A 15,348-nucleotide genomic window follows, 5' to 3' on the forward strand; every position below is an offset into this window, starting at 1 on the left:
ACACAGGTATATATATGTGTATATATATGTATGTGTCTGTATGTGTGTGTATAGCTTTGGTCACTGAGTGCAAGGGAAAAATAATAAAATGTAGTCTATAAGTTATTAAACAGTAAAACATTAACATTTTAAGAAGTAAAGGTACATTGAGCAGTACTGGAGTGGTTGCGGGAAAACTACATTTTAAAGACGGTGTAACAGAACAGGTAAGTAACAGCAGCTAAAATATATATGGATCATCTCTCGGTAGTAGATCCCTTTTGAAAGGCGCTACACGACGGCTGTGGTATAGAAATTACATTTTCTATGGGAATGTCCAAATTTCTGCCTCTGGTAATGTGCCTTACCGGCATTACCAGCAATTAAAGAAAATTAGTTTTGTGTCCTCTGCAGTGTTAAGAGAGAAAGGCTTTGGTTTGGGATAAAAGGAAAAAGGTGTAAAGAAAGGAAAGTTGCCTTTTCTTTTATATAGTGTAGAGATGTTTTCGCTGATCTGAATGAGCGCCTTTTGGGGACAGTTGCGGTGGGTCTTGTGTAGACTGGTGAGACGTCCCAGCTATTAATCAGCTGTGATGGCACTGTCAGTCCTCCACTCCTGTTTGTGTCTTCATAATCCAAGCTGACGACCTCATAATCGTAAACGTGCAAAAGAAACTGAGAAGCGCCTTAATATTATTTTGCTACGGTGTAGAAAAGGGGTCCCGTGTTTGCACTTGTCTGAGCTGTAGCTCAGGGGGAGAATGAAAAAAATTAAAAGTGCTCACTTTGACTTAAGGCAGAAGCGCAGTCAGCGTCTCAAAGGCCGGCACAGCTATGCGCGCGCGCGCCGGCTGCTCAACTTTTGCAGACACGTTCACATGATCAAAAGTCTCCGCACTCTTTGGAGGTCATTCACATATATATATATATATATATATATATATATATATACATACATACACACAGTAATCCCTCGCTATATCACGCTTCGACTTTCGCGGCTTCACTCTATCGCGGGTTTTAAATGTAAGCACATCTAAATATATATGCACGGATTTTTAAGCTGGTTCGCGCTTTCTGGGACAATGGGTCTTTTAATTTAGGTTACATGCTTCCTCAGTTTGATTGCCCAGTTGATTTCATACAAGGGACGCTATTGGCGGATGGCTTAGAAGCTACCCAATCAGAGCATGTATTACATATTAACTAAAACTCCTCAATGCTATAAGATATGCTTCAGCGTGCGCTTGTTTTGTTTGCTTCTCTCTGTCTTTCTCACTCTCTCTGCCTGACGGAGGGGTGTGAGCAGAGGGGCTGTTTACACAGGGGCTGTTTGCCTAGAAGATAGGACGCTCCTCTACAAAATGCCGCTTTATCCCGGTGCTTCTGCATACTTAAAAGCACGTATTGATTTTTTGATTGTTTGCTTTTCTTAGTGAGCGCTCTCTCTGACATTATCTGCTCTTCACGGTGCTCCTTTGAAGATAAGATATGTTTGCATTCTTTTAATTGTGAGAAAGAACTGCCATCTCTGTCTTGTAATGAAGCACAGTTTAAGCGTTTGACTAAAGGGTGTTATTTCATGTCTAGAGGGCTCTAATAATGTTAACAGTGTGGGAGAGTTTATAAGGGCTTAAAATATATAAAAATAACCATACAAACATATGGTTTCTACTTCGTGGATTTTCACCTATCGCGGGGGTCTGGAGCATACCCCTTGATCGAGAGGATTACTGTATATCAAAATACCCGTGCCTACATGGCGGAGAAGTAGTGTGTTAAAGAAGTAATGAAAAAGAAAAGGAAACATTTTAATAATAACGTAACATGATTGACATTGTCATGATATATATATATATACACACACATAAACATATATATACATACATATATACAGTATATATACATATACATCACAGCAAAATGAGGTGAATGGGAGGGGAGATGATGACATGACTCTCCCACCTGCCTTAACTGTCAATCCCCCCACAAAGACAATCTCTCGGAATTTGCATAAGCACAACCCTTCACCAGTAATTTTAACTTACTTACAAAGTGATCAAAACTCTCGTTTATATCATGCGTCCTCTCATTAAACTTGTATCCCGCACAACCAGTGGGCATGACAAACGCCAGTGGCAGCCTGTCTATGTACTTAATTTAAACGTTAGGTTTACACCGTGCTTTGTTTCCGAAATAGCTGAACTCATGAATATAGTTCTGTGTGTGACTCGCTCGCTTCTTATTGTTTCGCTGCCTTCTCAATTGTATAATGCATGTTTTCTTCAGCGCTTTTTGGAGCTCTTCCTTGTTTTCTAGGTACTGCGTGGACAGTCAGTTCACGTGATTACGTGGGAGGCGTGATGATGTCACACGAAACTCCTCCCCACGGCTTTCGAAATCAACTCCATTACAGTAAATGGAGAAAAATAGCTTCCATTTTTGAGCATTACGCGTAGAATTTCGAAAATGAAACCTGCCCAACTTTTGTAAGGAAGCTGTAAGGAATGAGCCTGCCAAATTTCAGCCTTCTACCTACACGGGAACTTGGAGAATTAGTGATGAGTCAGTGAGTGAGTGAGTGAGTCAGTCAGTGCTTTGCCTTTTATTAGTATAGATGTATACTTTACAGCAAAAAAAAGCTATAGTTAAAATAATAACTGAAAATTATTAAAACCTGCAACTGAATGCATATTTACTTTTAAGGAGTTATTAACTGCCAATATCAATTAATTGATTATGTGAAGAGATATATTTACTTTAATATACTTTTTTATGAGAGAAATGGTGAAGATTACTTTTTTAGGTACATTACAGAAGAAATTAAACAGCACAGCTTTTAACTATGAGAAGCATTTTATTTACTTTTATGCCATTATGACATCCATATGTATTATAGATAAATATTTCTGTCTATTTTATTAGTTAAAGTATGTAATTTAAGGAAATTTTATTTTTTCTGTATTATGGTCATTAACCAATAAGCCTACAGAATTTAATTTTGTTAATAAAAAATGAACAGTTAAAACCTGTAGTCTATAGGATTAACTATAAATAACACTTAAATATAGGACAAAATGCTTCAATGCGTCTAGATATGCAGGAGCTTAGTGTAAAAAGTTATTTTAAGGGATAAAGGAAAAATTATCAGTATATAACAACTTAATAACACAAAATTGGTGTTGGTCTAAAAAAATACTGTTGAAACTATATTATGAATTCAAATATAAAAGAAAACAAGCAAGTAACTGAACCGTAGCAACAAAAAAATTGCAAATAAATCTTATACTTTGAAAGCCCAGACAAGAATTCTGATGGTATGTTTAATAACACAAGCAATGTGTTATCCATTTAACTAGATGCATAAATTTTTACTACAACAGTCTAATTCCATAATTTTTCCCATATATACTTATAAAAACACACATGTACAAGACCATAAAAAATAGATTTTCACCTCTTTTTTGATATAATCTCTTTCAAGTTACAAAACAACAAAAAAGTCAATATTTTCAACTACTACACAAATTATGTAGTGTTTCTGTCATTTCTAACAGGTACTATATTCAAACAAAAACATTCTCAAGGGACTGATGAAATTATAATTTCCTGGACATACCAATATGGAGTGCCCACAAAAGAATTGGCAGGAGAGGCAATGGAGGCAGAGCCAAAGTCTGCAAGCTTCACCTGACCAGGCTCAGTCAGCAGTATGTTCCCAGCCTTTATATCTCTGAGAAAAAAAAAACAAAAGTCTTACTAATGTAACAAAATTATTAAAAACTAAAATAAACCTTTTCTTTTAATTTTTTTTAAGTGGCCAAGGAGATACTTCATAATAGCTTACATACGTAGTAAATGTATTGATTGGTAATATTAAGTGTAACACAGCACTACTATGATTACAAAGAAGCTGATATGAATCACCAAAGGAAAAAAAAAAGTGTGCCAAAGACGTTCAATTCAAATTGTAATACAATATTGGAAAAAAAAAACTTCTGTACAAGGCTTCTTCTGAAGCAAGTTCATTTTGTAAAGTCCACCAAGTAGTCCTAAAAGACCATGCATTTACTGACTAACACACCATTTTTCACAGGCATACACACACCTGCAATCCTCCAATAGAAATTCATCTGATCAAAACGAATGTTGAAAGGGGACCTCTGCTACTATAAACAGCTGTCAGTAGCATGCTGCCTTTCTGATCACTGCCAAGCAGTTAATTTAATAACTTGTGATGGCTATGTGCACTCTGTCTCTTTTTAATAAACAAATCTTCAAATGTACATTCACTTATCAGTGTTTAAAGATACATTATACAGAAGTATTGTGTATGATTCAAAACTATACAGTGTATATATTTTTTAACTCTTTAAAGCACACAAGAGTGGAGTTTTTTTTGGTGAATTCACATCACAAGAGATATAATACCAAGTAGTGTTGTAGAACTCAGGATTTTAGGGACCTTCTACACTCGACTTTGATGTGTTATTTTGGAGAAATCAGATTGGCGAGCATTCATCTGCTGAATGGCTTGTTCTCATTAAATTTCTCTAATGTCGTTAGTTATAAGGTACAGTCAAAATACCTCAAGAAATATAATTAAATGTTATATCAAAGCTATAAAATATTTACATGAATTACAGTATGGATATGAACTGCTACACGCTTCTGTCTGAATATAAATGCACTCAGGTTTGTCATGTGAGGGAGTGAAGAAGTGTCCAGGCCTACTTGGTACAGCCTATAAAGCGAATCTTTACTGGAAGGATATAGATATGATTTACCAAACAGAACTAAGCAGATCATACATCCATGATCCAAACTTATGTTGTTTTTGAAAACCTATGACAGTCAAATTCATACTCCTGGTAATTTGCATTAGCCGTTGGAATAATTTTGTATACTGATCCAATGATGGTTGTGTCACTAATTTAATTAAAAAAATAAATAAATAAATAAAAAAAGGAACTTTTACTAATTTTAGCTACTTATGCTTGAATTCAACATATATGATACTACTTTGATCTCATTAGGAAAATCAGTGAAACTAACATTTATTGTGAAAGTGTCCCCCTTCATATATAAACAATGAACAGACATTTCTATATTTCCTCTACAGAATGAAAACAGGAGGATTTACATAAATATCAATTCAAATACTCACTGGAGTAAAACAACAGAAATAAACATACCTGTGGATCATGTTATGTGAATGAAGATAAGCTAATCCCTGCAAAGCTCCATGAGTAATTGCCGCAATTTCAATTTCTTGCAAAGGCTTTTTATGAACTAAAAGGATAAAATACAAAGGTAGGGAAAAAGTCATGGAGATTAACAGCACAGTCACATGAAGGTATAATCTAATAAGGCACACACCTGATTTAAAAAACACAAAAGCATGCAATTTAAGTTACTGACATAATAGGTGATCAAGTGAATATAAAAATAAATGCAACATCCCAACTGTGTTATGCTTATTTTAAAGGCAAATATGTTAGTCATATGAACACTACAAAGCATCAGCTCTTAACTGGCACTTTATAAAACCTGAACATTTTTAACTATATAATTAAAATTCATTACAATTTAGCCTTCTTAAACTAAGCAAATCATACATCCATGATCCAAAAATCAATAGACAAGCGAGTTGCTGCATGTCAAAAAAGCTTATTTTCAATACCAGCATTACATGTAAAACCCATTAAAAAGCCACCACCAACATGAGCACATCCTTTTTCACTTTGATACTGAAATAATAACCACTGCATCTGATACACAGTGGAATATTTTTCAATGGCTTTGTTGGCTGCCCGACTAAGCCACAAATAATAATTTTCACTCTGAAACATTAATGGGCATTTATTGGTTTACCTTTTAAAAGACCAATCTGTTAGCCTTTTAAAAAATAATGCCATGATGACTTCAGACATGAATCAAATCATTTCAATTCTTATGTTTGCCTTGAATTATATAGCAGCTTATGCTAAATCAGACTATTTTCCACTTTTATGTTTAGCCATGAATTTCTTACAAGTTAAAAACCTGAGGATTTTACAAATTTGTTACAATACATAATAAATACAAAAAAGCAATCTTACCTTCTAGAAGGTCTGAGGCAGACCCTAAGCAGTATTCCATAACAAGCTACAAAAAAAATGTAATTACTCATAAATTATATGTAATATGAACCTGTTAAATAACAGACAGAGAGCTAAAGGAGGAAAAAATAAATTAGAACTCTAATACCTGTAATATGTGCATGCAAATAACATATTTAAAAAGACAGACAATAAATAATAAAACCAAAACAAACCCAACAAAGTACAGACCCAACACAAGGACATGCCTCAGGTTTCATAGAGATTTGGGTTTTGAAAGTTATACACCACTAAAACCATAGTCATGATTTTTTAATTGGGTTTTAACTGAATTATATTTGGTATTGTCTCTGGAAGCAACAGCTTAGGAACATTTTGTCAATACTAGCCATTTGGCATAACATAGCTCATCAATCTTTATTGGCCAATCTTTTGCAAAATATCCACCAGTCAATAAATGTCTACTATCAACCACACAACATGGTATATTGATGATTCTCTGTATGATACACTTTCAGTCACTCCAAAAAGTCACTTATCTCCATCTTCAATGTGCCCTGAAATATCTTGAAATTCATTCTCAAGTAACAGTTGAAATCTACTGTACTAATTTTCTTCATAATTTTGAACAGTTCTGTCATATCTCTTCATTTTTTTAAACTGAAAAGATTAAACTCCTTCAATCTTTTTTTATGGTTGATATCCTGGAGTCAGAACACCTGCCCTTCTCAACCCATAATGATTGAGACAGAATTCCATTTGCAGAAGTGCTGTAATTATGTACTTATTAGCTATTTAAGATATCCTATATTCTACTACTCCAGGCAAGGAAAGAACATTAAAAAGTATAGTATATTCAAAAACAAAATTTACCAAAAAAAGGAGGGGGAAAACCAGAACCAAGCCAAAGCATCAGTAAAATCCAGAGACACAATGCAACTTATCATTTTAGACAGTAGATGGAGAGAAGGCAGACATACGCTGTGATCAGTACTACAGCAAAGGCTGGATTACAGTTGGCATGCCCTGCATCTGGTGGTGGCCAACCTTATACTAAGGTCTCTAGAAAGACTAAAGAGCAACAACCTCTCCACTCACGATGCTAAACAAAAACATGCTAGGTCCTTCACAATTTTCCTATCAAACTCATAGAGACCAAATTGCTAGGGAACTGCGCAGATCAAACAAAAAATCCTCATATACTTAAGGAAGATTAATTAAAGCTGGTCATGAAAGAAATGCAAGTTCTGAATTATACATTTGGGCACCCCAACAAGAGATATTACATCAATACTTAGAGAAGACTCAAGCGAAGGGTGAGTTAAAATGAAGTTAAAGTTAGAAAAACATTAAAAAAATAGAGAGTAAAATTAATCATGCTTAGCTCAACTAAATTAAATACACACTGACAACCCACACTGTACCACTGGAACAAAGTGCATCTGCTGCTGACGAAAGAATGACTATCTTAAGGTAAATTAGTAGAGTATCAAGAGACTGATAAAGTCAGAATTTAAGGAATTAAGTAAAGTCATCTCCAAGAGCTTTCTTCATTAGGTTTATCATAGATTACAGAAGGTACACTTGGTGTTGCATGGGAAAGAAAACTTAAACTTTGGTCCGTTAGTCTGCTAATCTGGCTTCAGTCTGTTCAGGGGTTTCACTTGCTTTGAGCCATTAGGTAGCACAATCATTAAAACTAAAGCAATAAAAAAACACTAAAATAATGATAAAGGACAAAATGTTGGGTCAGGAAAGTCTTTTTTTTGTTTTATATATATACTGTGTATTTCTGTGCAACTCAGACTTAAAGAGTATATACACACACACACACACACACATATATATATATATATACACATACATACATACATACATACATACATACATATACATATATATACACATATACACATATATATATATATATATATATATATATATATATATATATATATATATATATATATATACACTAGCAAAATACCAGCTTCACAGAGGAGAAGAAGTATGTTAAAGAAGCAATGAAAAGAAAAGAAACATTTTGAAAATAACGTAACATTATTGTCAATGTAATTGTTTTGTCACTATTGTGAGTGATGAGTGTTGCTGTCATATATATATATATACATATATATACATACATATATACACATATATATACATACATATATACACATATATATACATACATATGTATATATATGTACATATATATATACATATATACACATACATATACATACGTACATATATATATACATATACATACATACATACATACACATATACATACATACATACATATATATACATATATATATACATACATATATCTATCCTCCTGACTACCAGTAGTTCAAATTTGTCCTCTCTGGAGGACATATGTAAACCTGAATATCTCCAACCCACTGCATACTACTGAATTAACTCCTTTTGCCATCTACTGAGGACATTTAGGGCTTTTCAATGATGCCAAATGTGAAGGGGTGGGGCTTTGGTACCTTTCTCTTTTTCATTAAGGAAAATGGCGTCCATCACTGCAGGCACATTTTATGGGAAGAGGAAAAGTAAGTGCATTGTACTTTTTATTGAGCAAATTCTGGCTTGAAATGTTGGTGGCATATTTAATGTAAGTCTTTTAACAACACATTTAAACATTGTCTGAATAATTTTAACTGTATTTTAGTGTAGTATTTAAGTGTTAAAAAAATGTCCTCTGTAGTGGACATTTGTAGTTATTTCCTCCACTTTGTTCTGTTTTTTTAAATGACAAGAAAGGGATTCATTCTCAGAAGCAGAGAGAATTTTACTGCGAATTGTTGATGGAGACTCAGATATTGAGTTGTCTGATGAAGAAGATCAAGATGCAGTGTTTGAGGCAGAAGCAGAGGAAAATGATTCAGAGAGTTCTGAGGATGAAATTCAGGCAGGGCAAGCAGATGCAGAGGAGTCAGACAAAGCAGAACAGTCCACATCTGAGTCCAGTCGGCGTCCACTGTGGAGCAAGAATCCAAAGTACACCTTGAGTTGGTTTTATAAAAAAATAACTTATTTTCTCTTACAGTTGAGACTCATTTTAATTGTGTTTTTCTCCCTTTATTACTTTTAAGTTTCAAATTCCAACTCGATGATCCTCCCATTATTCAGAGTAATGATGCCATGACACGCCAAAACTGGACCCCAATGGATTATTTTAAGCAGTACATCGATGAGTCCGTGTTTGAAGGAATGGCCCTGTGTACAAATCAGCGTGAAGTCCTTGTGTCTGGAGCAACACTAAATACCACTCCTGAAGAACTTAAGACATTCTTTGGAAATTCTATTTACATGGGCTGTCTAGGATATCCAAACATTCAAATGTATTGGGCCTCAAATACCAGAGTTCAAATTGTGGCAGGATCCATGACCAGAAATCGGTTTTACAAGCTGAGAAATTCCATTAAGATCGTCAACGACCTTGATGTTCCAGACGATGAAAAAAGAAGTGATCTCTTGTGGAGAATCAGGCCCCTCTTGACCAAAGTAAGGCAAGGATGTCTAAATCTGCCTAGAACAGGAAAATTGTGCATTGATGAGCAAATGGTTCCATTTACTGGTCGCTGCCCAGTCGCCAGTATGTACCGGCAAACCATACCCAACTGGACTGAAGGTGTTTGTCTTGGCTGCACCAAATGGTCTGGTCTTGGATTTTGTAGTCTACCAAGGCAAGACTACTTTCAGAGATACAGGAGGAAAAGGCATTGGAGAACAAGCTGTTCTTCATTTGGCAGAGTCTGTTCCCCAAGGAACCCACCTGTTCTTTGACAGGTTCTTTACAACGTCAACCTCCTCGACACCCTGATGACAAAAGGGCTGACAGGAACTGGAACCCTCATGAATAACAGGGTTCCAAAGGAGTGCAAGATCATAGGGGATAAGCCCTTCAAAAGAAAGGAAGAGGGACATCAGAGATGGTAGTTAGACTAAACCCTCCTGAACTTGCTGTCATAAAGTGGTTGGACAACAAGCCAGTTGTCATGGCATCCTCTGCCTATGGCATTGAACCTCAGGACACACGCAGAAGATGGTCCAAGAAAGACAAAGGTTTGTCCAGGTGTCAAGGCCACTGGCAATTGCTGAGTACAACACCAACATGGGTGGTGTGGACTTGGATTGACCGAATGTTGAGTTTCTACAGGATGGCCTCTCGCGACTCGAAATGGACAGTGCGTGCAGTATTCCACTTTTTTGACTTGGCAATCACCAACTCGTGGCTTCAGTATAAGAGTGACTGCCAGTTTCTGGGAAGAAACCACTGAAGTTCCTTGACTTCAAACTGCTCCTTGGTGAGGAGTTGATTACCCGGGCTCAAGCAGGAATCGCAAGTGACAGCGAAGATGACTACACTCCCCACGTCAAAAGTGGAAGCGGCAGCCAAATGCAGCTCTGAGACACTATGGCGCCATCCATCTTCCAGAGATGGTGGACTAAACACATGCATCAAGGTGTCGCAGATCTGGCTGCAAGAGCAAAACATATGTGATGTGCACGAAGTGCAAAGTATTCCTTTGTGTTTCCAAGAAGGGGAATTGCTTTTTGAAGTATCATACCAAATAAGCACAACAAAGCAAAATAAAACAGACAAACAAAAGTTATGATTGACAGTTATGGATGTTAAACTCATTCTTATGTTGACTTTTTTGTATTTTCTTTGGCACTAACTGATTGCCATCAAGATTCAGTTTCACATGTATGATGTTCCGATGTCCACTGTTGTGGACACATGATATCTGGAAAATAAAAACTTTTTTTTGAAAAAAAATGTTTTCAGTATTCTAATTACCCTACAAAGATTAGAGAATTTAAAAAAAAATGTGATTGGACAATATTTTTTTTCCTGGTAGTCAGGAGGCTATATACATATATATACATACATACATATATATATACATATATATACATACATACATATATATATACATATATATACATACATACATATATATATACATATATATACATACATACATATATATATACATACATACATATACAGGGAGTGCAGAATTATTAGGCAAGTTGTATTTTTGAGGATTAATTTTAATATGGAACAAACACAGTGCTATAAGTCAATCCAAAATGTTAATAAACCTGAAACCTGAATGTTTCACAAGGGAAATGTGAGTGTGAACATCATCAGGGGAATACATATGTGCACAATTATTAGGCAATTATTAGTGTGCAGATTTATTATGCAACTAAAGGAAAAATGAAAATTTTCCCATCTCACTTGTTTATTTACATCTGTTATAGTGAGAATAATAAACAAACACCTCAAAATTTACAAATAAACATCTCTGACATTTAAAAAAAAAATCAATCAATGACCAATATAGCCACCCTTCTTTCCAATAACAGTCATAAGCCTTTCCATTCATGGAGTGTCAGTTTCTTGATCTGTTGACAATCAGCTTTTTGTGGAGCAGTGACTACAGCCTCCCAGACACTCTTCAGAGAGGTGTATTGTTTTCTCCCCATAAATCTAGCGTTTAAGAAGTGCCCACAAGTTCTCGATAGGGTTTAGGTCAGATGAGGAAGGGGGCCATGTCATTATTCCTTCATCTTTAAGGCCTTTACTGGCTGGCCACGCAGTGGAGAACTTCGATGCAAGTGATGGAGCATTGGCCTGCATAAAAATCATGGTCTTTTCCTGTATCACTGTTTGAAGAAAGTGTCTTCGAAAAACTGGCAGTAGGTTTGGGAGTTGATTTTGAGTTCATCTTCAATGCAAAAAGGTCCAACTAGCTCATCTTTAAAAATACCAGCTCATACCAGTACCCCACCTCCACGTTGGAGTGGAGCTCTGTGCCATTACTGATCCACAGGTCCATCCATCTGGTCCATCAAGAGTCACTCTCATCTCATCGGTCCATAAAACCTTTGAAAAAAAATCTGTCTTCAGATATTTCTTGGCCCAGTTTTGGCGTTTCAACTTATGTTTCTTGTTCAGTGGTGGTTGGGTTTCAGCCCTCCTTACCTTGGCCATGTCTTTGAGCACTGAACACCTTGTACTTCTGGGCACTCCAGGTAGGTTGCAGCTCTGGAATATGAAAGTACTGGAGGATAATGGGTTCCTGGTAGCTTCACGTTTGATTCTTCTCAAATCTTTGGCAGCTAATTTATGTCTTTTGTTCTCAACACGTTTCTTGCGACCCTGTTGACTATTTGCAACAAAATGTTTGATGGTTCTGTGATCACACACCAATATCTTAGCAATTCCAAAAGTGCTGCATCCCTCTGAAAGACTTTTACAATTTTTGACTTTTCAGAGTCAGTTAAATCTCTTTTTGGCCCATTTTGCCTGAGGAAAACTAGCTGCCTAATAATTCTGCACACCTTGATATAGGGTGTTGATCTCCTTAGGCCACACCCTCCCTCATTACACAAATACACATCACCTGACGTGCTTAAATCCAATAAGCATTCAAGTTAATACAGCTTGGAGTTGGAATATACGCATTAAAAATGATGATATGGTCAAAATACTCACTTGCCTAATAATTGTGCACACAGTGTATATATACATATATATACATACATACATATATATATACATATATATACATACATACATACATATATATACACATATACATACATACATACATATATATATATATATACATACATACATACATATATACATATATATATACATATATACATACATATATATATATACATATATACATACATATATACATACATATATATACATATATACATACATATATATATACATATATACATATATATATACATATATACATACATACATACATACATATATATATATATACATATATATACATACATATATATATACATATACACATACATACATATATACATACATATACACATACATACATATATACACTAGCAAAATACCGCTTATGAGAGAAGTAGTGTGTTAAAGAAGCAATGAAAAAGAAAAGGAAACATTTTGAAAATAGCGTAACATGATTGTCAATGTAAATGCTTTGTCACTGTTGTGAGTGATGAGTGTTGTTGTCATATATATATATATATATATATATATATATATATATATATTTACACACACATAAACATATATATATATACATATCTATACATATACACATATATACATACATATATATATCTACATATATACACATACATATACACACACACATAAATACATACACACATACATATATACATACACACACATATACATACAAATACATATATATATATACATACATACACACACACATATATATATATATATATATATATATATATATAAACATACATATACACATGGTTCGAGCCGCATGTAGACGGACTTTTTTTGTTCTTCAAAGTCACCAAAGCGCCGTGCAAACTCAGTGCACAGTGCGCTCAGTTTATCAGCAAAGTGCGTGTTTGGGAACACCGTAGTGACGACTTGGTTTAACATTACTTGGCAACAGGGAAAGTGGGGCAAGGTGAACTGGTGCATTTGTGTCTCCCATAAAAGCAGCTTCACTTGAAATCTCTTTGTGATTGTGCACGGGTTAAAACGTCCGCTGAAGTGTCAGATTCTTATTTAATTATGCTGTTTTCTGTATCTTCTGAATTGCATTCAGGTTACCCTGATGTTTTGTCTCATAGTGCCGTCTTTGATTAAATTCTGTAATTACAGCCACATTAGCTCCACAAATGAGACACACGGGTTCAGTAAACATATACTCAGCCTCCCATCGGTTTTTAAAGGCTCTATTTTCAGAATCAACTTTTCTCTTCAGCATCGTGTGAGCTAGCTTCGCAATAACTTGCAGCATCATAAGGTAGACTTGATTAACGCGGTAAGTGTTACGCAAGGCAGCTGAAGCGCTGCATTATGGGATCTGTAGTTTATTGTGTTACCAGTGCTTCATATACCCGGGCTTTAATAACAATAATACAGTATATAAAATGATCTCGCGGGCCGGATATAATTACACGCCGGGCCAGATGTGGCCCGCTGCCCTTGAGTTTGACACATATGGACTAAATAGAACTTGAAAAGAAATATTTTTTCAAATGTGATCGCGCAATTCAGATAGAGTTGACGCGTACTACAGCCTGCATGCCTCAATAAGTCATCCTCCCCTCGCTCTTACTTTTTACCGTTCATCTAATGAATACACTGAGTATGGCTTTACCAAAACAATCATTGATGGCGAATAAAGAATTCATTATTCGAGTATGTAGATCGGGATAGAGATATATATATATATATATATATATATATATATATATATATATATATATATATATATATATACCAGCGTATCAGCGAGAAGTAGTGTGTTAAAAAGCTAAAAAGAAAAGGGAACATTTTAAAAATAAAGTAACATGACTATCAATATACAGTATTTGTTTTGTGAGTGTTACTGAGTGTTGCTGTCATTAAGAATTTGATTATCATTATTTCTTTCAATCAGGTTCGTATTTGTAGGATGTGTTGTGTTCAAGTTACATTCCGTGTTTGTCAATCGTTGTAAAGATGACAGGTTTCATTCATCGATTCGTTTCTTACTGCATCAATAAACAGCTCGTCTTCTTCTTTATCTGAGACCTGACACACTGCATGCACGGGTTTTTTACACTGTCTTCCTTTAGCGGGACATTGACTTTTTCCAACGTGTGCTTTGTTTCCGCAGTAGTTGGATTTATGAATATGCTTATATGTATCAGGCGCTTCATATTTTTGCTGCCTTTTCAATTGTGTAATTCGGTTTTCTTCCGCGCTCTTTGGAACTGTTGCTTTTTATCTGTGCACTGCGTCAGTTCACATGAGCCGCTCGGTGTACATGCATCGAAGGTTCCCAGCTGTGCTGGTGCCATCTCGTGCTATGTCCATGGCTGTATTTAATGTTACCTTAGTCCTGGCACTTAAAACTTTCTCTCGCAGTTTGGCTGAGTTTGTGCCAAACACCACGCTGACCATCTCATCTTCCTCTGCATAAGCACAGTCCTTAACCCGTGAATATTTAGTGGGAGTTTGCTATTGGATTGCCGCTGACGGACGGCCTTATATGGGCAGGCACTAAATTACAAGCGCCAGCGGCAGCCTGTCTATGAACTTAATTTAAAGTGTAGGTTTACATCGTGCTTTGTTTCCGAAATAGCAGAACTCATCAATATGGTTGTATATGTCACTCGCCGCTTCTTATTGTTTAGCTGCCTTCTCAATTATATAATGCATGTTTTCTTCAGCGCTTTTTGGAGG

The 15,348-nt window shown here is 35.5% G+C and overlaps 1 protein-coding gene across 1 annotated transcript in view; it reads right to left on the reverse strand.

Moving 5' to 3' along the window:
- Positions 1-15,348, reverse strand: part of taok1a (TAO kinase 1a) — a 245,509-nt gene that overhangs the window by 110,725 nt on the left and 119,436 nt on the right. The window contains exons 6-8 of the mRNA XM_039757195.1: positions 6,081-6,126; positions 5,175-5,271; positions 3,599-3,712 (exon numbers count right to left, since the gene is read on the reverse strand). Coding sequence (XP_039613129.1) covers positions 3,599-3,712; positions 5,175-5,271; positions 6,081-6,126 — 257 coding nt within the window. The remainder of the gene's footprint in view (positions 1-3,598; positions 3,713-5,174; positions 5,272-6,080; positions 6,127-15,348) is intronic.

This window comes from Polypterus senegalus, chromosome 6, assembly GCF_016835505.1.
Source record: "Polypterus senegalus isolate Bchr_013 chromosome 6, ASM1683550v1, whole genome shotgun sequence".
In the NCBI taxonomy this organism is placed as follows: domain Eukaryota; kingdom Metazoa; phylum Chordata; class Cladistia; order Polypteriformes; family Polypteridae; genus Polypterus; species Polypterus senegalus.